The 26,892-nt window shown below is 37.7% G+C and overlaps 1 protein-coding gene across 3 annotated transcripts in view; it reads left to right on the plus strand.

Annotated features, from left to right (window-relative positions):
- TBC1D5 (TBC1 domain family member 5) overlaps positions 1 to 26,892 on the plus strand; it is a 314,809-nt gene that overhangs the window by 139,786 nt on the left and 148,131 nt on the right. For all 3 annotated transcript variants that reach the window (XM_069860194.1, XM_069860196.1, XM_069860195.1), the window contains one exon: positions 20,939 to 21,005. In XM_069860194.1, coding sequence (XP_069716295.1) covers positions 20,939 to 21,005 — 67 coding nt within the window. The remainder of the gene's footprint in view (positions 1 to 20,938; positions 21,006 to 26,892) is intronic.

Below are 26,892 nucleotides of genomic sequence, written 5' to 3' on the forward strand. Positions count from 1 at the left end.
TTAGCTGCTTGACATGTTGCTTGATGTACTTTGCAAATCAGTGAATACAGAGGGACCTTCACATTCACCCTGCAGCTGCTGTTGGGGTAAATGGCATACCTGTCTCTCTGATATTTCATGGAACAGGTGGGAAGGTTAAAAATCAATTTTAATATAAGTAAACTAAAATGGCCACTTGAATTAAAAAAAAACTTCCTCTAATTTTCCTTTGTTAAATATCTTAATTCTGTACAAATAGCCAGCAGTTAAATGTTTCTGCTTGGATACTAGAGTTTTAAATAGTAATACACAAACTCCAGGATTGGGAAGCTACACTCAAATTTTTAACAGGTCCCATTCCGTTTAGTGCAACTGGGACCATGTAACTAAACTATTAGCAACTAGCCTTTGTGATAAATTTCTTCACTAAAATTTTAATATCCCATTACAAATTATTATTCTCGATCTTCTTAGAGTTAAAAGGCAAAAACTTCATCCAGATAAAGCTTTTACAGTGGTGATAATTCTATTCTTCTGAGAAATTGGATTTGTAATGGAATCAATGATTTAACCTTAGGAAAAATGAACTGTATAGTGTTTCAGTACTAAGTGCAATTGAAGGGATAGAGTTCTCATGTAATACACATGAAAATATATTTTCAATGAAGTGAAAATCCTTGTATTTCATTATAGTGGGGCACATTCTCTATATGTTAATCATAATAGTTGAAGATCCCACTGTTGGTTTTGTTTCCTTTTCATTTGAAATACTTAAAGGGTGGAGCAACAGAACATAAATCTGTCCATTAGTGGGCATTTTGACTTTGCACTCAAATGAATTCTCATCAAATTTGATTTGCTGACTGGTGGCCAGAACAGATGTTATCTTAATGGAAGAGAGAAGCATACTGAGCCACAGGGCCGCCTCCAAACTTCCGTGACCCAATATTGGTTCATTCTTTATTGAAATACAGAAGAAAATACTCCTTTGCAATAGGGTACAAACCTCCGTTATGATTTATCGCAGCTAGGTGGCTGCAATATTATTGGCTACACTAAGAGTGAGATTTTATTGACAGAAAATAATGTGTTAATTGTTGCCAGTCTAATAAATAAATAAATGAATAATAAATGAATGAATAAAAATACCCTAGCAGGTGAGTTCTGAAAGAAAGGATGTAAATTGGAGCTTATGCTGTGAAAGACACGTGCTCTGTTTTGCAGTTCTTGTGAATAGAACCACTGAAAACTTCTGGTTTTTGAAGTTTTGGAATTAAAATGCACATTTTTCTGCAGGATTAAATTTAATTTAATTATAAATTTATATTTATGATGAACACAAACCAGTTTTAGTTGTGACGTTTGCATGAACTCAAGTTACACCTTTGTAACTGTGCTGTTAGAATAACTACTTGTTTAAACAATGTTTGTTTTTTTTAAGGAGATGGGTTGTAACATAATTCTATCAGATGCAAATTTCTGATTTGGAGAAATACCATCTAAACCCTGTATTAAATGTTCCTTGGCTTTTTAAAAATATAGTACATAAAGCCCTTGCTAAATGGTCTGTGGCTCTTACTCATCTATTTAATTTTTGCAGGAAAAAATATTTTCAGATTTTTCATCTTGGAATTAATATTATATTTATGGTAATACAGCTCCTCTAGATACTGCAGATTTAGTAAGATACTTGCAGGTTTTCTGTGATTTCAAAGACACTTACTCATATCTGTCAGATTCAGTTTGAGATTTCTATGGAAAAGTGAGCCTGCATTTGGTATCTGACATTTGCTTTACTTGGCTAAAGACAGTTTTCTTTTTTTGCGTTCTTTTTTTGCGTTCTCTGTTCCTAGCTAAAGCTGTAGCTCAGAGATGCAACTTTGAGACTTTTGGACATACCTACGTGATTTCTTTTTAACTAATACATAAAGATGAGTTTAAATTGAATATTGTATTAACTGTGACAATCTCTTAAATACAGAAGTCTACTACTCATGATTTTTATAAAACTAAAATCAATTATAATTGATATTTTTGCTATAAAAAACAATTCTAATAATTCCATTAAAATAACACTCAATTTTAAAATACCCTACAGTGTCGGTGCTTACTATAATGATACTAAGTCTTTGCTGCAGGAGAATAAAAGTAACCAGTTACTTTACTGATTTGATTCCTTCATGCTATAATCATATTATGAAAAAGGGCATGATTATTTTACTAATTAGATTTTTTTAAGGTAATTTAAACCTTTAAAGATTACTCGCAGTGTTAGAGAACTGATAAGGAGCAGATTTGTGCAAGTATCATGTTCAGCTACCCTCCAGTGCCCCTTCTGGCTTGCCACCAGGGTAGCCATCAAAGGCTCAGCCCAAGCCACTGCAATAAAGTTTATAAATCTTGCTTAGGTCCATTCTTTGACCATCAAGTGATTTTCTGTTTATGAATTGACACCATTTTGCAGTAAAGTTTTTTTAGCAGTAAAGTTTTTATTTTCCAATTGCTTCTAAATCTGTATCTGGTTTCAATTTTTATTAAATTAAGGCAAAGCAAAATTTGAGGGCTCTGGGTTGGGTCTGTTATTTTCCTTTTACAAACCATATGTCAGTGCTCCAACAGCCTGTCTTGTGGCTGGTTAAGACAAAATTTAAAAACCTATAAAAGTTCCCACTGGGAGAAATATGTACTTATTTTAGGCAAAAATTCTTTTCATTTGGTGTTTACAAATTGCACTGTTAAAACTTTGTCTAGACGTAGGAAGGAGTATTTAAAAAATAAGATGTTTAAATAAAATGACTACAAAAGCATGTATTCTTCCATTTTAATGTATTTCTTCTTCTGAATAACTTATACTCTAATAAAAATTAAAGCTCAAGTTGCATTTCGAAGATCAGGTCATCGTAATTCATTGACATTAGGCCACATAACTGAATAATGTCTTACTTCAGTGAAATACATCAAATGAGATCAACAATTATGACTCATAAACATGCCTCGCAGGCATAAAACAGCAGGGAATTAGCATGTGAGGCTGATAAATATGCATGTAAATAAGCTCCCAAAGGAATAACATGGGTTTGATTGATAGGTTTAGAATTGGAACATATGTAAACCCCTTTATTCCTCATTCTGGTGTAGCTAAGTAAAGATGCATTTTACTTGTTAAAAGTTTCAATAACTTTGTAAATCTTAATGCCACATCTGCTTTTGTGTGTGTAGGCACGTGTGGGTGTCACTTGGGAAATTGATTGAATTGTCTACAGAGTAGATGCCCTCACACTATGACTGTAGTGTTTCTGTACGTATTTTGGAGCGATTGTGTGTGTACATGCACATATATACGTATTTGGGGACTGTGTATTAGGTGGCGTTGAGCAAAAGATTATTTTGGGGTTTGTTTTGCTCAGAATTTACAGAGTTTAAAGTTTGCTTCATAACTACAGAACTGACTTGTGAGTTTTGGTGTGTTCACTGGTATATTTATTTTTGTAAATACATTCTATATTGAAGGTAATTACTATTTATATTACAGAAAGTCCCACAAGTGCTACTACATTTAAGAGTCTGGCAGTGATTCTTTATAAACTTCTATTTTTGTTGGCATCTTGCAGCTTGAGCTCTTATCTACAACTTCAAAGTACCTATCACAGCAGTATATTCATGCTGATCAGCGCAAGTGTTTATGCTATGCAGAGATTTACATCTGTATTGTTAGAAAAGTATATAACATTCTTTGTGTTTATAAAACATTAATACTTTGTTTTGCCAAATACAGACCAATTGGTTGCCATTGTCATGTGGCCTGGTGTGCATCTGCTTTATTACCATTCCCTGCTATTAGGCAATAAACTTTTCCGCCTCATACACACTTACTGATGTTGCATCACACTGTCAGTGTGCTAAAGTGATTTTAGACCAACGGCAGGCAAGATGCAAGGCTATTTTCAGTGGTTTGAAGTCTGTGCTGGTCGTAAATTTTAGTTATGTGTGGTTTATAACTAAGATAGTCACTCAAAGAAATTTGATATGGGGCTGGTGTCGGAGATCACAGTTGTTCACATGTGAAAACCTCAGTTCTGTAATACCTGCCTTTCACTCAGAGATACCTCTCCATGGAAGTAAAGTTTGAGCAAAATTACTTCCATCTGTTTAAGATTTATAGGGCAGCAGAGACTATATGTCCCAGCTAAGATCGGTAAATTCAGAAGCTGCTGCTTAGTTCTGAATTGGCTCTTTTTGCTGCTTAAAGATAAATACATAAACTTGTAGCACTTAGACACATCAGTATCAAATCTCATGTGGGTTCTCATGGGGCAATTTATAGCTACATTGTAGAATTTGTATAGAAACGTTAAGACGATCCCTTCTCCAACAGCTTCAGCTGCTTAACCCGGAATGTTACAGCCTGTGGCACCAAGAAAAAGTGAGTGCTGTATACAGACTAGAGCAGGCGATTTCATGTAACAGAGCTGAATAAGCAGATTGCTATCAGGAACTCTGATGGACCATGTTTGTAGCTGCATAGCACTATCCTTTTTCACAAAGAATGCCTAGATGTCTCTTGAGCCAACAGAAACAGAAAATAAACCACTCCCCTCCAACCATGTGCCCTTTTTACATTCAGGGCCTTAACAGACTGTCAGTTGGTTTCCACTCCCCACAAGGGATGTCCTGGGATGGCCCAAGAGAAGCCAGAAAATTGTTGCTAAGTATTTTTTTCATTCACCTCTAGAATTTTCTACATTTTCTCCAACATGTGTGAAGCCACTGGGAAATATGGTTAAATGAGTTAAGCAGACATCACCCATCTGTGCATCTCAGGGAAAATAAAAACAGTGCTGTCCCTCCGAAAGCTTTCTTGGTACATAACCAAAATCAGAAGAACAACCACACTCTTAAGCTAAACCTAGGCAAGGCTGTTGCAGGAAGAAAGGGAGAAAGACTTTGAGGAAATTTTTTCTTCTGGCTTACCCTAGTCTTGCTAATGCATGGCCTTTGCAGAACATAAGGTAGTCCCGGTACCTGTGCTCCTCAGAAATGCCTGAAGGCTTGTGAACAGCTGAGAAAACATTACTACACATTGTATCTGCTTCAGATAGTGATAAAAACCTGCCATTCGTCCCCAGCTCTGAATTTCAGTCCCCTTGCAAGCCAAAATCATCATGTTGCAGCCTCTTCCTTGTCCAAGAACCCTAGTTTTGCTCAAGTCTTGATTCACCCCTTAATATTGTTCGTAGCTGCTCTTTCTACCTCTGAAAAGATTTGTAATGTGTATCTTTCAATCGGTTCCCACTTGGATTTCTCATGCACTGCGAAGTCAGATGCCTGACATTACTGTGTAAAGTTAAGTGCTTGGGGTTAATGAATGGCATTAAATTTTATGAGGTCATGTCCAGTAGATGTTAAAAGAAGCTTAAGGGAACTTTATCACTGATAGAAATTAACAGTTGGCACAAAAGAATGCCTGAGGGAGTTCAGTTCTAAGCAAAAATAAAATTGGTGGTATAAAAACTAAAATATAGAGTCATTGTGATTAACGTAAACATTTTTGTTAGATAATTGCTTACGTGTTGCAGTGCGAGAAATGAGACCTTACAGTCTGAAAAGAAAGAATATTATTGTATTTAGAAAGCAATTAATGTTTCTAGTTAAATAAAAAAAAAATCTACATCACGTACAATATTTATACTTCCAGTAAACATATAACCTTTGGGGCTATATTTATCAAATAGTCAAGTCTCCACTTATTTACATTAGTTTTTACTTTGGGCAAAATGTGTTTTCCCTAGCGGAGTTCGTTATTTTGTTTCATTAAACCTTTAGTTCTACTCACATGCATTGCTTATATTACAGATCAAATGAGTAAATTCTGTGTACTTAAGTCATCTAAGGTTTGTGTTTTGGGGTGACTTATGGATGGTACGGCAATTCTGTTTCAAAAAGAAAAGGCTACGTTAACTTATGGATAGATCTGGTTTGCATAATTATGTTGGGAACTATTCAGTAATTACACTAGTATTCACATGCTCTGATTTTCGTCGTCTTTATTCACTGTCGTTCCAGTGAGAGGAAACGGCAAACTTGTTCAGACACGTATTCTTTCTTTCTCTGTCTTTCAACCTGCAGTCACAGCATATAGTGCTTTTTCAGATAATGCCTATGCTGGAGGAAGACAACTATTATCTTGAATTTCATTCCTACAGTATGTGTGTACATTCTGCACCCTTATTTCAAAGTCTCTAATATCATGCTAGGGATATGCATATATGACCTTGTGTAGACCTGTTGCTTTAACATCACATGTAACTTGTCCTGTCTGGAAGCAGTGTTTGAGATAACAGTGTCAAACCTACTAAGAATGCAGGGCTCTAATATCAAGGAGTAAAAGTTTCTGGATCAGAGATTTTTCTCCTCTCCAGCTGGACAGAGAGGTACCACAGCTATCACATAGCATAGCAAGTCATGGCCTCATCAAAAATTAGGAAAGGGAAATCAGAAGAAGACTGAAAATATTTTAGGATCTTAGGCCTGTTATGTTGCTCTGCAGATGATTATTTTTGTGGTTTAACATGAACTTCATACATGAAGCATGCCTTTTCGCATTTTCCTTAGCTAGCACTTGGTCAAAACCCTGATGCTCTCTCATGCTGGGTGACATTTTTGTCTTGTACTCAGGCTGTTCTCTTTTGGGCTAAAATATATCGCACATTTTCTGTCTTAGAAAATTGGGGTAACTGTCTAGAAAAATTGACTATTATTTAGTATTTATCCTATTATTGTGTAAACTAAATCATCAGCCTTTTAGAAAACTTCAATGTAATTGTCTCCTAGAAATAATCTAACCATACTTCTTATATTTCTTCCAAGTGCTTCGTAGTTGCATCCTTAGTTCTGTTCTGAAGTGCTACTAGGGACTGACACTACTCATTCTCCTCACTGAAGGACAAGGGTGGAGAACAGAAATCTGTCCCATGATGGATTACATACTTATTCACAGAAATGTTTTGTGGAGACTTGCTTTCCCAGTATCTACAACAGAGGGACCAGTGTTCAACAAACTACCTTGCAGTGTAGTAAATAGAAATGTTTTGTCATTCTGGCTGTCAATTTGCTATATTTTTATATTCTGATATACCTGTGGACTTTCATCTCTTAGACATCTAGAGTTTGCTGCTAAAGCATATATATGCCTGTGCACTTCAAATTTCTCAAGATCCATCATTCACAGCATGCACCAGCAGAATACACAGTTGGTGCTCTCCAGATTAATTAGGGGTTGATTTTAAAGATAGGCATTTTTTTTGATAGGCATCTAGTGTTTTCATTGTGCTTTGGCATGCTGTGGTTTGGTGCTTATTGGAGAAATTTATAGAAAATGTAGGGTACTGCTCTATTTCATGTTCTCTGAGATAAGGGTCTACTAGATACACGATGTATTCTGAAAATTAGCAGCCTTAACAGACAGCCTCAAATTAGGAGTCTATGGCTTCCTAGTTTCGTCTTACAAAGCCAAACTAGGCAGCTGAGGTGTCCCTTTCAGTTGCAGGTTCCTTCTGTATAGTTAATTAGGATTAGGGCTGTTCCATTGGCAGCAGGAATGTCCCTTTTAGGGTTGAGTATTTGAGTCTGTGTGTCAGATCATTTAGGCAAACTGGACACACACAAATCCATGGGCCCTGATGGAATGCACCCATGAGATAGGAGGGAAATGGCAGATGTTATAGTTAAGCCACTCTTAATCATCTTTGAAAGGTTGTGGAGAACAGGAGTGGTGCCTGGGGACTTTGGCAAGACTTTTAACACTGTCTTCCATAATATCCTCATAGGTAAGCTTAGGAAGTGTGGCTTAAATGACTGGAATATGAGGTGGATTGAGAACCGACTGCATGGCAGAGCTCAAAGGGTTATGATCAGCAGTGCAGTCTAGTTGGAAGCCTGCAGCTAGCGGTGTTCCCCAGGGGTCAATACTGGACCCATTCTTGTTCAACATATTCATTAATGACATGAATGAGGGGACGAAGTGTATCTTCAGCAAGTTTGCTATGAAACAAAACTCAGAGGAGTGGCTGATAATGTCAGAAGGATGTGCTGCTATTCAGAGAGACCTGGACAGGCTGGAGAACTGGGTGGAGAGGATACTAATGAAGTTCAACAAAGGCAAGTGTGGGGTTCTGTACCTTGGGAGGAATAACCTCCTGCATCAGTACAGGTTAAGGGTTGACCTACCGGAAAGCAGCTTTGCAGGGAAGGACTTGAGAGTCCTGGTGGACAATGAGTTAACTATGAGCCAGCAATGTGTCCTTGTGACCGAGAAGGCCAATGTTATCCTGGGGTGCAGTAAGAAGAGTGTGTTCGAGGGAGTTTATCTAATAAGTGGGTGTCAGGAGAATGAGACCAGACTCTATTCAGTGGTGCTTAGCGACAGGACAAGAGGCAATGGGCACGAACTGGAGGACGGGAACTTCCGTCTTAACAGGAGGAAAAGCTTCTATACTCTGAGGGTGACAGAATACTGGAACAGGTTTCCTGGGAAGGTTGCAGAGTCTCCTTCTTTGGAGATACTCAAAACCTATCTGGACACATTCCTATGCAACCTGTTTGCAGGTGAACCTGCTTTAGCAGGAGAGTTGAAGTAGATGATCTCCAGAAGTCCCTTCCAACCCTGACCATTCTGTGATTCTGTAATGTTGATGCTGGTTGTCTTCAGGTGGTTAGTTTTTTTCTCAGAACATCTTGCTCAAGTTTGCCAGGTACCGCTGCTATCATAAGATGAAGGTATTCTAATATTTTTTCATATTTTTTTTAACAATGCACTTGTGAATTGTCTTAACTTAAAGTCTGCTACTGATGGAACATCTTTAGGTTTTACATAGATAACTTTAAACGTACAGAGACTTTTCAAACTAATTTGCTTAACAGATTTGTTAAGGAATGAAGAAATGTGCTTTCTGTTGTGTTGTATTTGATGGATAAAGGAAGTAAAAATCATATGAACTTCTAAGACTTCTGTTCATAGTTTAATCAACAATTGGCTAACTCTACTTTTGGGGAGGTTGAATGTAATGATGCTAACATGTTATGTAGTTACATTATTAAAAACATATCTTCAATTGATAGAAGCAGAACCTTATTTCTAACTAATTTAACAGAACATTCTACAGCTTATATTAACATAAATCCAAAGTTGCCTGTCAGAGCTATGGGTCTGACTGCTTCCAGCACTGCTAAAAGGAATTGTAGTGGGGTAGGAAGAGGCTGCAGCTGGAGGGATCTCGAGGAGCAAGTTTCCTGGAGAGACGGTGATGCTGTGGGTGCCCAAGTGCCTTTGCTTGTCCCTGGGCATTTCGGTAACTGGTGGTTTCTTCAACTCATAATATGTGCTTTTAAAACTGTCACATTAGAGGAATGTCCAGGCATTGCCCAAGCCTGCAACAACTTCCTAATTTCAGGCTTTTCATCTGCTTCTGCTTCCTCAGAGCTGAAAACCAGCAGTTCAGCTGCAGGCTCTCAGGGGTAGTGCCAGCCCCTGCACAGGGAGCCAGGTAGCTCCACTGCCTTTTAGTTTCTCATGTGACTGAATTTCCATGTTTCTATTTGTGGCAACAGTGACGCTGTTTTTATTCTTTCTGGTTGCCTCCTAGCCATAAATGTCGTCTGTTATCCCACTCAAGATAAGCAAGTAGCTTGTTGTGTGTGTGTCAGCGCAATAGCCATGTGGATGCCCCGATTTCAGGCTGTGCCTCTTTGCATATATCTGCTGGGTAGAGGGAAGTGGTATGATTTTTGCAGTGTTACTAAACCTATTTATACTCAAGGAAGGTCCGGGAAAGTATATTCTACTTTCAAGAAAAGCCTTTGACATCCATAAGTAGTGCTGCCAGCCATCAGCCTGCTGTAGTAGCTTCCTTTGATAAGAAACGGCAAAGAAACAAGCAGAGTAGCTCCTGCTCTTTCTAACCTCTGGTCCTAGTTATCATGAGAACACAAGTTTTAGGAGGTGAGGCTGTGTATCACTACCACATGGCTTCCTGGTCAGGCTGGCATTTCTCCTGATAAACCTGTTATTCTGAGCTGAAAAGCAGCTAGCCACTTGTTGAAAGGGCAATTCTATTGAATAAAAGAGCACTTAATCCTTTCTCGTTTGTCTTCTACTACCATTTAATCTTGGAAAAATAACAGAATGTTAGAAAATTTCTGCTCAGTCTTTTTCAGCTCCTTTTTTTTTCCTGGACTCAATGGAATATGTATTGCTGCTTTAGAATATGAAAATCAAACTGTACTGGATTGCATCTATCTATAAGATCGAAAGGTGGTTAAAAATAGGATGTAATTGAAGTAAATTAAAGGACAATAGTAGCCTTCAAACATATAAAGCGATGGTATGTTTTTCTTATTGTCAGTGTAAATGGTCTCCGGAGACCACCTTTTTACAGTGATTGTGCATGTCTAATATTAAGGAAAGCTGTATGACCAGTGCTATCTCAGGAGGATGCTGAGTCATTAACTCATGTTTATTGCCTCTTGCCATCTTTAGATTATGGCAATTTATAGCTCAAAGGCCTTTTAGGCTGTTTATAAGTTAAAATTAGCTAGATTCTTCTGGATGCAAGTGATAAGTCACTCGGCGTTTGTATATCATGAGACGTAAGTTCCCAGCAATGATGCCAGGCAGCTTCTAAGATATTTTTTTTTTTTCTGTGCAAAGTCTAATTGTGGTATTTGTCCCTAGTTATACTGGATTATTCTGCTGATTTTGCTAGTTTGCTATTTTGCTAACTGTATATGGTCTTAAAGAGTTTACTGAAGTTAGAGATTCTATTATTTATTAGGTATATAGCAGCCACTTCAATCAGACTACATTAAAATGTTTCTATATAATCGTGGAGTCTTTGAGACACCTTTGGTGATGACCTAGGAACTTGTTTAAGTTGCACATGGTAAATGAATTGTCAGGTTAAGTATCAGATACAGACTGTAGTACTGAGCATATGAACATAATTGGACATAATTTACCATGGACCAAAGACAGGTGCACTAAGAGAAACAATGACTGGGGGAAAAATAAAGAATCACGTTCCTTTTACCAGTCTTATTGCTGCTGGTAACAAATTCAATCCAGGCATTACTGGACTAAATGCTTATTAACTTCAGTGGAAGTCACATTTGCTTGTATGAGCCTATATTGCGTGTTTCCCATTAAATGGGAAGTCAAACTATTTTTCCATGTTTGTGCATTTTCTAAAGTGTTTCAATCACTAGTAGCATCACAGTTGAACTTGGCCTTCCCATCGTATTCAAAGAGGCTATATTAAGACACCACTGGATGTAAATTATTTAAGGTTTCAGTACCTTGCAGTCACCTGAGAATTCTTCTTGAACATTCCGATAAATTGGTTTGATGGTATTGCAGTAAGATTCCTTATTCTATGTATTCCATTATTTTTTTGTTTAGAGTAGAGTGTATAGCTCAGCCTATTTTGGTAAATACAGAGGCTTCATCAGGAAAATAAATAAGTCTTTAGAATATACTTACTGCTGAATTTATTTTTAAATTGAGCTGCAAGGGGCTACATCTCTTAAACACTGATACCACATTCTAATTTCAAAATCAGTTATCTAGACTTCTCTATATGTTTTCCCATCCACACTTTTTCCCACATACATTTTGCATGTTGAAAAGTGGTATGTTAATTTACAGGCTAACCTAATGACAGGGTTGATGTTTGGATTTGTGAACACTCAGGAGCAGTTTCTGTTAAAATGGAAACCCTGTTATTTTTGTGTCTTGATTTAAACTGAAATTCATAGACAAAATTATTTCAGTTTTGCCTGTGTATACACATATGTAATTGTGATTTTCTATGTAAAGATCATAGAAGATGCACTTGATTGTCATAAATCAGCAATCCAAAAGACACCAGAATTGACTGGGTTTGAGCGTCATGCAGTATAAGATATTCTTCTTATCTCCAGAACTTTTTGTTTGTAACTGGGAACCTATGTGTCTGCCTATCATATTATCCAGCAGCTTTCTGCAGTATTAAAACAGAGTTTGATTTTGTACCTTGGGGTCAGCATTCCTTACCTATTTTCAAATGTGACCAGCTACTTCATTGTGTTATATGTTTGTGTTCCTTTCCTAACTCAGCTGAAAGGGGGGAAAAAAAAAAGCTGTTAATGCTTAATATATTTTTCTCATATTAATATCAAAGGATAAATTAAATATTTCAGCCATTGTAAGGCTTTTTACTTCTAACGACAGGCTTACATATCTGCATATATCACTAATTATCACAGTGTATTATTATTTATTTCAATTATGACAAAATATAGTATTTTAGGGCACAGTTGTTGAAACTAAAATGCTACCAAAAAAACTGTACTAAGCAACGTATGCATTCAAAGTGTGCATCTAATGCTAAATGAACTTGAGGCAAGGGAGAATAGAGTCAGGTTTGTACTTAAAAGATTGTTTACCCAATGTTCCATCATATTTATTTCAGAAAACTTAAACAACTTGCTCAGAGTGGATGCTCTTCAACTTTCCAACCTAATAATTATTTTATAAATATCAGAAGTGCTCTGCACTTAATTCTTTAGCTGAAGGCATTATTTGCAGTTTCTGTACACTGCTTCGAGCTTGCTCCATTTAATCATTTTAAAAGCTTATTTGGTGTAAATTGAATTTAACAGTGGAGTTGCAAGGGTTTATGTAAAAAGTCCGAAAGATTGTCTGTAGCGGAGTGGCTGCTGGTACGAAGGATGGTAAGGATGGTGTTTCAGAAGGGGAGCAGCAACTGCATCATCTTAAACTCTGCAGCACCCTCTCTTGACTCAATACAGCAATGCCGTGAGCTTCCCTCCCTCCCTCCTCGGGAATCTATCAAAATGCATTACAGAAATCCACAGCTCCGCTACGTTTTAGTTTTTAAAGATCTAGCTTATGTAGTAAAATCTCAATTTGCCGTATGTTTTGGGCTTAGTTCTTTTCTTTTTATTTTTTTCTCCTCCTACTGCCATTTTGGTCTATCAGCAGACCCAAATCAGAAAGATTCTGACATCTTAGTCTTTTTGTATTTCATTTATTTTTTCTTCGCTGCGGAGATCCTGAATACTTTCCAAAGTGCATATTTAGTACTGTAGAAATACAAATTATCTGCTCTTTAGTAAACCTTTCAGTTGTCATACTGCTCTCTTTCAAAATAATAGAGGAGCCTGGAATAGCCCATACTAAAATTAAGAATTTATAACTGTATGGAACAGATGTTTTCATAAACATTTGCTATAATTAATTTCAACAAGGGGATTGAAGGAACAAAGCAGTATTTCCCTCTTCAAAACTTTATTGCCTTTTCCCCATACAGCAAACTCAGAAATCTTTGCTTTAATATTGTTAATGAAACAAATTTACTCTTCTGTTTGGATTTCATTGTGAGAAAGGAAAGCTTAATTTTAACAAGATACCAGCCTTTGAAACAATGGACAAATATGCTGAATTTCAAACATTGTGTATAAAGGATTAAAATACATAGCATAAGTCTTTAAGAGCTCATTTCTAAGACCACAACTCTGTGGTGTCAGTTGTCAGAGATTCCTACATATTAGGATAAATTTTATCCAGATCAGTTTGATGAATATCTATATGTGGAATGAATACTATGAAGGAATTTTATGGTTAAAGAGTTGTGAGCCTCGGTGATACAAAAAGCAAAAGAGTCTCGTGGCATTATATATAGTTTTAATGCATAGTAAAATGCTTATTGTATGTTGATTACCCCTTTATACTCACAATAAAGGTCTGCAATCTGTTAAGCAATTTTTTTTTTGTTTGCATTATATGAGGAACACATTTTGACTAAAATCATTCTTCCATATTTGTATTGTCACCAGTTTTGGGGGATATTGTTTGGAAAGTATATCGTTTGGGGCCAGAATTTTGGTGTTATTGTGAAGAAGAAAAAATATCCATGTGTTATTGTTCTGTTTTTATTAGTTCCGGTATATCATATAAATATAGTTTGAGGGACAAAAAGTTTTAACACTTTAAAAAAAGCACAGCTTAATTGTTTTACACCTGAAAGAACCAGTGCAGCTGCAAGGATTTTTTGAGCAAACTAGAATTCCTGACTGATCTGTCATCTATAAAGTGTGCAAAGAAAAATAGGTAGCTGTCATTAAAATTACATTTCAGCTTTCAATAACCATTTAATGAGTAGCGTAATTATATAAGTATGGTACCTCAAGTACTTCACTCAATAATTAAAAATAATCTCATCTTTAAAGTGAAAGTGCTATAATTACTATTTGACTTAACCAGGACCACTGTTATGATCTCCAGTGGCACCTCAGATTGTTCAAAGTGGTTTTCAAAGTATAAATTAAAATTGGATAAATCATTAAATTATTAAGCTTTAAATATGCTGAAAATGAATATAGCATGGAATTTGTAAGTCATGTTATAAGAATTGACAACCTTAGACTACAAGCATATATTTGTGTTAAAATTTTCCTTGTCTCTAATCATAAAACTGCGCATGAATGATCAAGTGTTTTATATCAAGCTGAACTTAAATTTTCACAACTGTTAAATAAATTCTGGGGTTTTTAACAATGTTTTAACCTTTGATTGGAATACAAAGAAAATATCAAGCAGAAAGCAAACTCATCAGCAGAGTGACCTTCTCTCCATTTTGACACTTGCAAGCAGGGGAATGCACAGTTTGATTTCCTAAGTGGGATCACTTTCATCACGAATTCCTAAACTGCCAGCCATAAAACTCTTTCATTGCTGACACAAGACTGGTAAATTAGTTAGCACTCTGTACATGTGCCCACACATAGACATGTGTATGTGTTTATACATACGGACAGGAATGTGTATATCTGTAAAGGCATTTCTTCACTATCAAAACATTTTTTCAAAAGAAAAAGAAATAGACTTCAACTATTTTTAAAGTAGGAATATTTTGATAGAGTTAGGGCATGTCACTCAGGCTGTTTGTCTTCATAGACTTGCAGCTGGTTATGATAGTAGCCCACCCCTTCTCTGTAGGAAGTCCTGTGCTGAATTTTTGCATCTCACAGTAAACAGCTGTTACGAGAAAGGTAATGAAGGAGATGAGTGAAAAATGTCTGATCCCTACATCGTTCTTCACATGCTTTTTTACTCTTGTTGAGTGCATGCTTAAGCTCAGATTGCTCATTGTGCCTGGTGCGTACCCAGAACATTTTCCCACTCTTGAACTAGGGCTCTGAAATGCTATCCAGTTTCTTCTTGTTGCCTGAAGTGGAAACTGTGCGCTGCAGTTTCAAATAACTCTTATTTGAGAAGATACTATGCTATCTGTACAAGAGGCTGTTAAAAAAATAATTTAAATATGCACATTATTTTTGTATACTTAGGCTTCTCCTTGTTACAATTTCTGCGCATGGTTTTCAGGTAATCTCCAGAAAGTGTGACTGACATCCTCCTTACTCTAGGTTCGCTTATTTTATGCTATGTCTATGATCTCCCATCTACAAGAAGGGTTGCAGGGAGGATCCAGGGAACTACAGGCCTGTCAGTCTGACCTCAGTGCCAGGGAAAGTCATGGAGCAGGTGATCTTGAGTGCTATCATGAAGCACATGCAAGAGAACCAGGTGATCAGGCCCAGTCAACATGGGTTCACAAAAGGCAGGTCTTGCCAGACTAACCTGATCGCCTTCTGTGACAAAGTGACTCGGCTGCTGGATGAGGGAAAGGCTGTGGATGTATCTTCCTGGACTTCAGTAAAGCCTTTGACACAGTTCCTCACAGCATTCTGCTTGAGAAACTGTCACCTCTGGCCTGGACAGGCGCACACTCTCCTGGGTGGAAAACTGGTTGGCTGGCCGGGCCCAGAGAGTGGTGGGAAATGGTGTGAAATCCAGCTGGAGGCCAGTGACAAGTGGGGTTCCCCAGGGCTCAGTGCTGGGTCCAGCCCTGTTCAATGTCTTTATCAATGACCTGGATGAAGGCATCGAGTGCACCCTTAGCAAGTTTGCAGGCGACACTAAGCGGGGTGGAAGTGTTGATCTGCTGGAGGGTCGGGAGGCTCTGCAAAGGGATCTGAACAGGCTGGACCGCTGGGCAGAGTCCAATGGCATGAGGTTTAACAAGGCCAAATGCCAGGTCCTGCACTTGGGGCACGACAACCCTGTGCAGCTACAGACTAGGAGAAGTCTGTCTAGAAAGCTGCCTGGAGGAGAGGGACCTGGGAGTGTTGGTTGACAGCGACTGAACACGAGCCAGCAGTGGCCCAGGTGGCCAAGAAGGCCAATGGCATCTTGGGTTGTATCAGAAACGGCGTGACCAGCAGGTCCAGGGAGGCTCTTCTCCCTCTGTACTCAGCACTGGTGAGACCGCTCCTCGAATCCTGTGTTCAGTTCTGGGCCCCTCACCACAAGAAGGATGTTGAAGCTCTGGAGCGAGTCCAGAGAAGAGCAACGAAGCTGGTGAGGGGGCTGGAGAACAGGCCTTATGAGGAGCGGCTGAGAGAGATGGGGTTGTTTAGCCTGGAGAAGAGGGGGCTGAGGGGAGACCTCATTGTTCTCTATAACTACCTGAAAGGAGGTTGTAGAGAGGAGGGTGCTGGCCTCTTCTCCCAAGTGACAGGGGACAGGACAAGAGGGAGCGGCCTCAAGCTCCGCCAGGGGAGATTTAGGCTGGACATTAAGGAAAACATTTTTCACGGCAGGGGTCATTGGGCACTGGAACAGGCTGCCCAGGGAGGTAGTTGAGTCACCTTCCCTGGAGGTGACGAGGTGGATGAGGTGCTGAGGGGCATGGTTTAGTGTTCGATAGGAATGGTTGGACTCGATGATCTGGTGGGTCTCTTCCAACCTGGTTATTCTATGATTCTATGATTGTATGATTCTATGTTCTTACAAGAAAACAGTTACTGCAAGTGACAAGCTTGTGTGTTCTGAGTGAATCTAGTACCCTAGTAAGTGTACAATTTACAAATCCTGCTCCATGAATCTCTGATATCTAAAGAGGGCAGCATTTGAAATGTTCTTTTTTGACTAGTTAGTAGAAGCATCAATTTCAAGTTATGCGAATTCTCTTGAAACAGCCTCCAGCTGTGTCCAGTGCAACCAGGTCCCAGCTACCAAAGTCCCAGCTCCCTTTATCCCTTGGTCTCCATGCACAAGAACAACCTTTACTCAAGTAAGGCAATAGAACTGAATTCTGTCAGAACGATGTGTTCATTCCCAAGAGAGGGAATTTCTCCAATTAAAGCAGCAGGAAGAATGGTACCCAGATTATTTTCAGTCCTTTTAGAAGGATACTGCTTTATTTTATTATTGTATTAAAATGAACAACTGCTCTGGTGCTGAAAGCTGGGCACCATAGCCGTACTTAGTTTGATGCTGATGCTTGTTATTTTACTGGTTGTTTTCCTTCTCCTTTCTCTGAAAGTGTGTTAAGATTTATTTTACCTTTTTCCCCTAGCTTTTACATTTGAAACTTGGAAAATTTTTCAGAAGGTATGGGGCAGGGTTCAAGGAGCATCGTTTGTTTCTTCAACAGAGCCCTTCTCCCTAATTTTGAGTCTCAGAAAGGACCTAAAGATTAGGATAATACTGAATCAATTAGGATTTTTTAAGGAGACCCCAAATTCTATTACCAGCGTCATGAATCTTGTATTCATAAGTGTTCCCTATACATCCTATTTTTGTCAGAAAGTTGAGTTATTATCACTGAAGAAGATACAACTAATCTGTTTCTTCTACTGGGAGTTCACCATACCTTTCAAAAGGAGAAATCACTGGAACCCTGGAGAGTTGATCCAGGACGTGGGTTTCCACAACTTGTTGTCGTTAGTTAGTGAAGCACGTGTCCCATTTGTTCTAAAGTATTGCTGACTATGACTTGCAAGATGTCATAACAGAGGTATCTGTCTTAAAGGGGATGGAGCAAGAACAACCACAGAAATACCCACCCCACTAAATCCTGCTGTAGAGTGCTGAATGTACCTAATCCTATTCAGATTTGGTGGCTGCTGCTAATGATACAATGAAGCAGTAAGAGTGGCTGTCAAAAAAAAATTAAAAATACAGCCAACAATAACTTGTATGAATATGAGACTCTGGTTTTCTTTGCAGAGTCCTGTTGACTCTTCAAGCAAGGCAAATTGTTTTGTTGAAAGATGATAAAAGCCTTGCATTTTTCAGGTACACTTAAACCTCATTCTTCAGAAAGGAAGAAGATAGTGTTGCCATTCTTGAAGAGAGTCCCAAAAGATATTTTTCAGCAGATGAACCTAGCATTATGAATGAGGCTTCTTTTTCAGTCTGACTAGTGTGATACATGAATGCTAAGGACTTGCCTAAGTATAAATAAAGTGCAATAGTGCATTCATGACCAATTTTGATGTGCTGTGTCACTGTAAGCAATTGCCCAGTATCGCTGCACCTAGCTATATGGCTTTAAAAGAGACTGAACTTAGTCCAGTCATTTCACCGATTGCTCAGGATTAGATGTGGAGATGGGTAATATATGAAAACATGTATTACTTAAAATTGTCCTAATATGGACTATTTTCCAAGATACAAGGAAAAAAAAAAGGAACAGATGGTTATTAATAACAGGAAGGTCAGCTCCTGGATGAAATATCTGGTGTTGTTAATTTAGTTAAATTTGGTAAACAAAAAGCAGATTGATTAAGTAGGATTTCCATTTTCAAAATAAATTGAGAGACTTAATTAGTGAAATCAACCGGACTGAGTGATTTTAGACTAGAATGTCATAGAGGTTTGGGATTTATTTTAGACAAAGGTGCAAAATTTAATAAAAAAAGATGCATTTCAAAAGGAGGAAAAATATTTGGAAGGAAAGTTCTGTGCCAAAGTGAATGATTAAGTATTTTTTAAGGAATGTCTAGAATAAGCAAATATCCTGAAAGAAAAACAGACAGACTCCTGGACTCCTGGACACCAGGAAGTGTGGGGTTGTAGTGACAATTAGGAAAAGTGAAGTTGAATTAGATCATAAGAAGGGATTTAAATTAAAAAGAAAATATGACATGACTATATAAAGAAGCTTTCTGGAAAGAAAACTGGAACCATTGTGCAGTGCGAATGGACAAATTATATCAAATGTAATCCAGATATGGTCTAAAATGGAAAAGTTTTAATTTCCAGTAAAAACAAAATTTCAGGCAGAGGCCTGAAAATAAATTAAAAAAAGGGAGGGTTAGGTAGATTATATAAATTAGCACATTCAATAAAGATTAAAGCATCTGGCTTGTACTGACTTGACTTGACTGTCTTTCAAGAATACTGACAAATACTGCTGCATTGGACAACTTTTTAGCCTTTTAGCTCAAAGCAGATGTCATGTATTTGAAGAAGGGAAAATGTAGTACCTGTAATTAGATTAAGAGACAAAAAAGTGATAGCAAAGTAGCCATATAGGTTGACTATTATCTATGCGGGGCTTTAGGAAAGTTTTTCAGGAAGAATTAAGAGAGAAAAGGAAAGCAAATTGCATTGTTTCTACTGTGGGTTTTTTGTTAAATGGGTGATTGTGCCCAACTAACATGCTCGTCTTTCAAAATTTACGTTAAGAAAATACAGTAGTTCTATCTGGACCTCACTAAACCATCTAATGTGGTCCCAGAAGAGATGTTATAAAACAGAGAGGATGAGGATTAGTGAAGTGTAAGAATGATAAGATGATGATCGAAATGCAGATTTTAATGAAAGAATTCTTTTTAGTGGAGTTTGTGGTGGAACCGATCTTATGCAGTGTTTTCATTTGTTGTCTCACTGCAATTTGAGAGACTGTGCTGGTGGACTGATGAAGAAAAAATATTAAAAGTTGGTATCCAATATCTGAGCATAAGTAGAATAGTCTGGTAGGATGGGTACTTTCTAGAGGAAAAAAAAGGACTAGAAATAGCATGAAATACAGTATTGTGCTAGCAAGAATTTTTACTGTTAACTGCAAACTTCTTTTTATAAATAAAATTGGAAAGTAAGCATGTAGAAGTATTGGTTAAGAATGACTGAAACTGCAAGGTGGTGTGGCATGACTATAGACTGTATTGAGCAAGATGTTTTTGAAAGAGAAGAAAACCACCATCCAAAGAAGCAAGTGATCAAATTTTAGTGTGCTGTCTTTTCCATGTGTAAGAAGGACTGATTTAAACAAAACAACGAATAAGGTTCCTCTTTTAGGAAAAAGACTGAAATAATTTTATTTCGGTAAGCAGAACAGAGGACACAAAGGTGTGTGATGCTATCTATAAATGAATTAAGGAAATACACAAGGACATAGAAGAATTATCAAGTTAAATGACAGGTTAGGCAAGATAGTATAAAACAGAACTTGAATAAATTTGCTTTGAAAAATAGATAATTCTTTTTGGCTTTTAACAGTACTTTAATAGAAGTGGTTATTACAGAGAGTGAGGTTTCCTTGTAATTCTTGGTTTCCGTGAATGTCACTGTTCTACATATAAACAGCCCAAAGGATGTAAAACAGATGTTTTGCAGACACGTTACTTAGGTAGTTTGAGAGAAGCTTTGAACTTGTGCTATGGCAAAAAATATCTTGTAGCATATAGTCATTTAAAAGTTTTTCACAAAATAGATGAACTTTCATGTTCTTTAACTTAACGTTAGAAAAATGAAGCTCCCCTATTTCTATGGTATACCTCTGTAACCCTGTACTAGTAAGATTCTGTTTAGTAAGAAGGGCTTCAATCAAAACTTTAAGTGAAATGAAATCTCAGATTTTCAGAACATTCAGTCTCCAAATTCAACATGGAAGCTAATTGTCACTCTTGCCAGAAGTAAGGTTGAGACTTGTCTATGTAAGTTTTGTCGTAAACTGAAGGTGCCATATATGGTGAACTCAATTGCAATTATTATCGATATTGTGTTATTTATTAAGGATTTTACAGTAACAAAGGTCTTTTATTTTTGTATTAGGAGGATCAAATAAAAATGGAAGCATACAGCACACCTCAGACTCTGATGGAACTTTTATTTCTTACAGGTTGGTAATTTTTTATATTATTTTTTTAGTTTTAGAAGGTTTTAATTCAGTAAGCAGCATAATCTATTTAAACAGGTCCATATATTTTAAAGGTATTGTACAATCTAAATTGCAACAGTAGTAGACTAAAGGACATGAAGGATTTAATGAAGGGATGGTCTGAAAAGATTGTTATTTTTTTGAGAAAGTTGTTCAAAATGTTTTACTAACAAAATTACAGGATATTTGTAAGCCTAAATATTTTAAGGGGGCTTGGGTTTTTCTTCTCCAAAGCATGGAATAAAGTAGAAATTCTTCATAGCGGCTAGACTAAGTGTTGAAATATTAAACTCGCCAGGGATCACTTTTCTGATCTTCTCCGAAGTAACTGGATCTATGGACCACAAGGAGCTCTATTTGTGCATTATTTCACGTCAAAACCAGTGCCAGAATTTGTTACATTTGAGACTTTCTGGCAGGAAAATAATATTTTAATTCTGATGGTGGTAAACACGGGTTAAAGAACCATGATGCTGAGCAACTTTTTGCAGCACTGTCATTGAGCTTGAATCTTGCTTGGGTACATACCAGAGGGTGCCTTGTACTTGAAAGCGCAAAAAGATAATCAGCAGATGTGCAGTTTCATCTTTCAGGCAGCAAAATATTGCCTCTGCTACAAATGTTAAATGTTTGTCCTTGTGACTGCTAAATTAATAGTAAGATTTGTGCTAACTAGAATGACTGCGTCTGATTTTTGATGCTTATGTATGGTAAAGTAAAACAAGTTTGCCACATGATCACTTTGAATTCATTTCCTGAACTATGATGCATGGCATCTTTTTCATTTTTGTTTGTAGTCTACTGGAATCTGTACTTCAAAGAGGCATGGGCAGGCAGGCAGGAGGAACCTGCCTGTTTGCCCTGTCCTGGTTGCAGCCGACTGGGTGGGGAATATCGCACCCTCTTGCTGGCAGGGAGCTGTACACGGCATGAGAACCCATCAGGGGCAGGGGGGCAGGGAGGGACGCACCGCCCGGAGAATCTGCTGTGGGCTGGAGACTGAGAGATTGCCAAGGAGAGCAGGGAGCAAACAGCCTGGTCTTGAGGATGCTGAGAAAGACTTTTCATAAGGACCTACAGGGAACGGCAAAGAGTTTTTTCCGGTTTAAACACCAAGAGGAAACTTCTGGACTGAGAGCAAGGTTAGAAAAAAACAGTGGGCCTGCAGGGCCATGGGCCATGTGGGATGGCTCTGGAGCGAGTCCAGAGAAGGGCAACAAAGCTGGTGAAGGGGCTGGAGAACAGGCCTTATGAGGAACAGCTGAGAGAGCTGGGGGTGTTTAGCCTGGAGAAGAGGAGGCTGAGGGAAGACCTCATTGCTCTCTACAACTACCTGAAAGGAGGTTGTGGAGAGGAGGGAGCTGGCCTCTTCTCCCAAGTGGCAGGGGACAGGACAAGAGGGAATGGCCTCAAGCTCCGCCAGGGGAGGTTTAGGCTGGACATTAGGAAAACATTTTTCACGGCAAGGGTCATTGGGCACTGGAACAGGCTGCCCAGGGTGGGGATTGAGTCACCTTCCCTGGAGGTGTTTAAGGCACGGGTGGACGAGGTGCTAAGGGTTATGGTTTAGCGTTTGATAGGAATGGTTGGACTCGATGATCCGGTAAGTCTCTTCCAACCTATGCTATGATTCTATTATTCTATGATCCTCTCAGTTTTCTGTATTCTATGATAGTAAGTCTGCTTTAATGAAACCTACTTGGTGATGATATAAAACCCTCTGAGGGTAGTTAGCATGTTCACTCTGAGAAAAATACGTTAGCAGATCTGTTTCAGTGTTCTACCTGGCGTGATTTCTTGTCATATTTGTGTTCTCTAATGCATGCAACATGCTATTTAAGTTAAAAGAAGGGCTCAAAAATACCACCCAGAATAATTTTCACTGTTAGGTGAGAAGCATGTGTGGACACAGAGGCCATGAAGCAGTCTCTCATAGACAGGCAAGATAGAATTTAACCAGATTAGCTGAAGGAAGGAGTTGAGAGTTCTCTCTGCCATTAATTCCAGTACCCTTATACCTGAAAGTCATTAACTTGAGAGCTCCAGCTGTTGTGCCTGCCAAGATGAAACCCAAAGAAGCAGCCAGCTTTGCCTATGGTTTGGTTCCACGATAGCGGAAGTTGTGGTGATGAGATCCAACCCTTTCTTCCTTCCCCTTCACTCATCCAGTGGCTCTCATCACTGAGTGAGGCAGTTTAGGGTGCTAAACTAGTCCAGCCCAAACTGTAGTGAATCCTCCATCATCTTTAATGCTCCAAAAATAAGAGGAGGTTAAAGTTGGCCTTTGTATCTCTATTCCTTAGTCCACAGTTCATATAATAAATATGATGTTGGCTATGATTTCCACTGAATAATAATCATATTCTGTCAGAGAGGATTACGACCCAACTTACAAAACAGAAGTTAATTAATATTTTAAAAGTAGTCCTTTACACCACTGCCATAGCATTATTGTTATAATTAGAGGCAAGATGATAAACCAAGATAGTACCATGTGTATATATATGTCTACCTATATGTGTATACACTCATGTATATATAAAAGAAACCTCTTAACTTTTAATGGTTAGCAAGCTATCACTGTTATTAAGTAATATTACAATGTTTAAGGTGTGAAATGAATGTTTTCTACTCAGAGACAAGTAACTCGCATTATATAACGAGGCTGGCTGTAAATTTGCTGGTGAGATTGAATATTGTGGTGATAGTTACAATTCTGTGCTGCACATTAAGTAAAACTGAGTAGCTAATACCTTATGAAAGCCAAAAAGTGAATCTTAAACTATTAATACTTTGACAATAATGGTGGTAAATGAGTGTTATTTCTTTAAGTACTCATTAGAGATTGGGACTTATTTTAGGATACTGTCAATGAAGAGTGTTTCAGTAAGTTAGTAATTTGATAAAATTGATAATAGTCTTCTTTCCCCGTGTGTTTCAGTCTATTGTGTTTAAAAAGGGCTGGCTACTGAATTTTTGCCCTAAAATACACAAAGACATTTTTGGGTCATGGTGATGTTATATTTGCAGAAGACTTACACATGCAAAATTCTACTGGAAATTTTTACCAAAACAAAAGCTGCTCTATGTTTTATCAGTAACAGTCTCTTTACAATTTGTTTAGGAAAAGAGGCAGCTTCAAATGTTTAAAAATATTTGACTGTGAGTATGTTTTGCTATTAGAGTGCTCTTAATAGCATACTGGTTTTACTCCAATAAAAAAAAATATGCAGAGCAGGGGTTTTTACTTGATTCCAACACTTTCTATTTTAAAGGACAATCCAGTATAAGGCTCCAAGTGCATGTCTATGTATTAATAAAGGGTGTCAGATCATTATCCTTTGCTATATTTATAATGCTCCAGAACTATTTGTATGTTTTTATTTTTAATATGATAGTGTCATATTAATTCTTGTGGCTCTTGCTTGTGTTGATCAGGGCACAGATTTAATGCTGCTTATGTTCGGACAGTGAGCATTTCCGTTTAGGTCATAAAGTCTGTAAGTAATGTAAGTGAAAAGCACATGTGAGTGGTACATATTTCTAAATGTTCTGTGAGTTTGTGAATACATCCTGTCAGGTCACAGAGAATTTTCTAGTTGGTCTTCAGGCTCTGATGGAAGTATTCTTTGTGCACTTGGAAAGAAGCTTTACTAATAAGCAATTATGTAAATTATTTTCTAGAACCATGTCATCACTAATTGAAATTTGCTATTAGAAAAATTTCAACAAGGATTTATACATATAGTAACTCTCCTCTTTAAAACATAACAAACTTGAACAAAAGGCTTGAGCTCTGCACTACAGTATAATTTTACTGCTGTAGCCTTTTTGGATGTGCAAATTGGATGGGCTTTACCAAATAGGAAAGAAAAATAGGTGTGGGTCTCTGATTTCAGTATCTGCAATGCAGTGCCACTGGAAAGTAGAAATACTGTCTTTCTCCTGCCTTCCCAAGGGCAGCTGACCTTCTCCTCGCCAAAGAGGTGAACCCCTTGCCAGCACATATGACTACAGACTATTACATTAATCTGTTTAGCCTCAGTACCAGCTGCTTGCATGTTTTTAATTATCTTATTAGATGGTATAACAGTGACCTATGAAATAAAATGAAGGTGAGTATTTTTTAACTTTATTTTACAGGCTATTTTTCTAAATATATTTTAATGACCTAATTATGACTTTTAGGAGAGCCATTGATGCAGACATTCAATTTGGCTGATAGAATCTAACATCTCAAGGACACTTATTTTCTTCCAAGGTGGATTCATACATTAATACAGCCTCTAATAAATATATAGCCTCCAAAAAGCTCACTTTTCATACTTATGTTGTTAACTTACTTTATGATTCAGAGACCCATGACTGCTATGCTGGATAATTTCTTATAACATCTCTGTACTTGTGTATCATTCCATGTATTAAGATAAAGTTCTCTCCTGTGTGGCTTAAACTCCATGACAGGTGACTCTATGATTCTATGATTCCATGTAGACAACATATATTACTCCTCTTGATGGTATTTCAAATAGGCAGAAAACCTAGTATAAAAAAGTCTTTTGGATTCAGTTTTCTTCCAATGACTTCTTATAGGTTCTGCTTACCAGATGTTTTCTTTCTTACTGCAAAAAGGCAATGTGGTCCTGCTGACTGAGGCATGTTTTTTGTGTGCCAGCCAGTAACTGCAGGACTGACACTGAGTGTACAGAAGGACGGCAAGGGGTGCAAGCTGTTCCTCCCTATTTCTAACCGCTTCAAAAAGTGGGTAGTGAAACTATTTCAGTTCCTCTTTGACCTGTGGCTTTCCTTGGCAGCTGAGCCAGAAATGGCTACGTAGTCTCTGTCCTTAAGTGTTAAAGGTAGTGCAAAGATGTAGGCAATTTAAATACCTCCACCTTGTGGAAAACTCTTGTCTTCATCTGTTAGGAAGCATCCTTTTCCCATTTACACAAGCCTATTTAGTCTTGCTCATACACAGATGTTGTTTATTGTTTCACTTTTGAGCCACCCCTGTGTAATTATAATCTAATTTTCCCATCTTTGTCCACTATGTGTCCACACATAATCAAAAGCTGTAAAGAACAAGCTTGTTTCTGTTGGGTTTTTCAAATATTTTGAGATTAAAAAATACAAGGAATAGAAGGAGAAGCATTCTCTGCTCTGTGGAGGCAATTGTTAGCACTTGCATCCTTCCTCTTTTTTCGCAAGGAAGTAGTAAATTTGGCATTCGTATTTCTTCTGTCTTACCTAGAACCATTTGCTAGATGCCATCCTGGTTGATGCCATTTATGGGCAAAGAGGCCTTTTCAGTAGAAGTTACTTTTGTCTGAGAGCCTGTAAACTCTCTCCTTGAATTTTGTGATGCTTCTGAAAGATTAGCTGCTTATAAACTTTCTCTGGATGTGATAGTCTGTGCCAGTACTCTTATTTTCTCCCTGTTTGTGAAGTTGTAAGCAATTCCATCTTGCAAATCTCATATTTCCAGCAAGAGATGATGACTCTTTGCACTGATCGTGGGTTTCCTGCAATGGCTTTTTTCTCCAAATCCAGTATCACTGTCACACCTACTGAAAGCTTAGAAGATTTCTGTTTTTCTCTGAATTCTTTCAAAATTACTTTCCTTTCTTTTCCTGTTCAAGAACCCTTATGTAATTTCCAGCTCTGTCTTGTCCAACATTTTTATTGACTTCTTCCTTCCACAGCTGATCCACTCTTGCCTGCCATCCTAAAGAATTTGCAAAGAATGTCATAAGACAACAAAGAATAAGTTGTCATTAAGGAACTGAAACCCTATATGCAGTATACTTTTTCTAAGATCCAAATATTTCAACACATATAAATCATGGAT

This window comes from Phaenicophaeus curvirostris, chromosome 6 (assembly GCF_032191515.1).
Source record: "Phaenicophaeus curvirostris isolate KB17595 chromosome 6, BPBGC_Pcur_1.0, whole genome shotgun sequence".
Classification (NCBI taxonomy): Eukaryota; Metazoa; Chordata; class Aves; order Cuculiformes; family Cuculidae; genus Phaenicophaeus; species Phaenicophaeus curvirostris.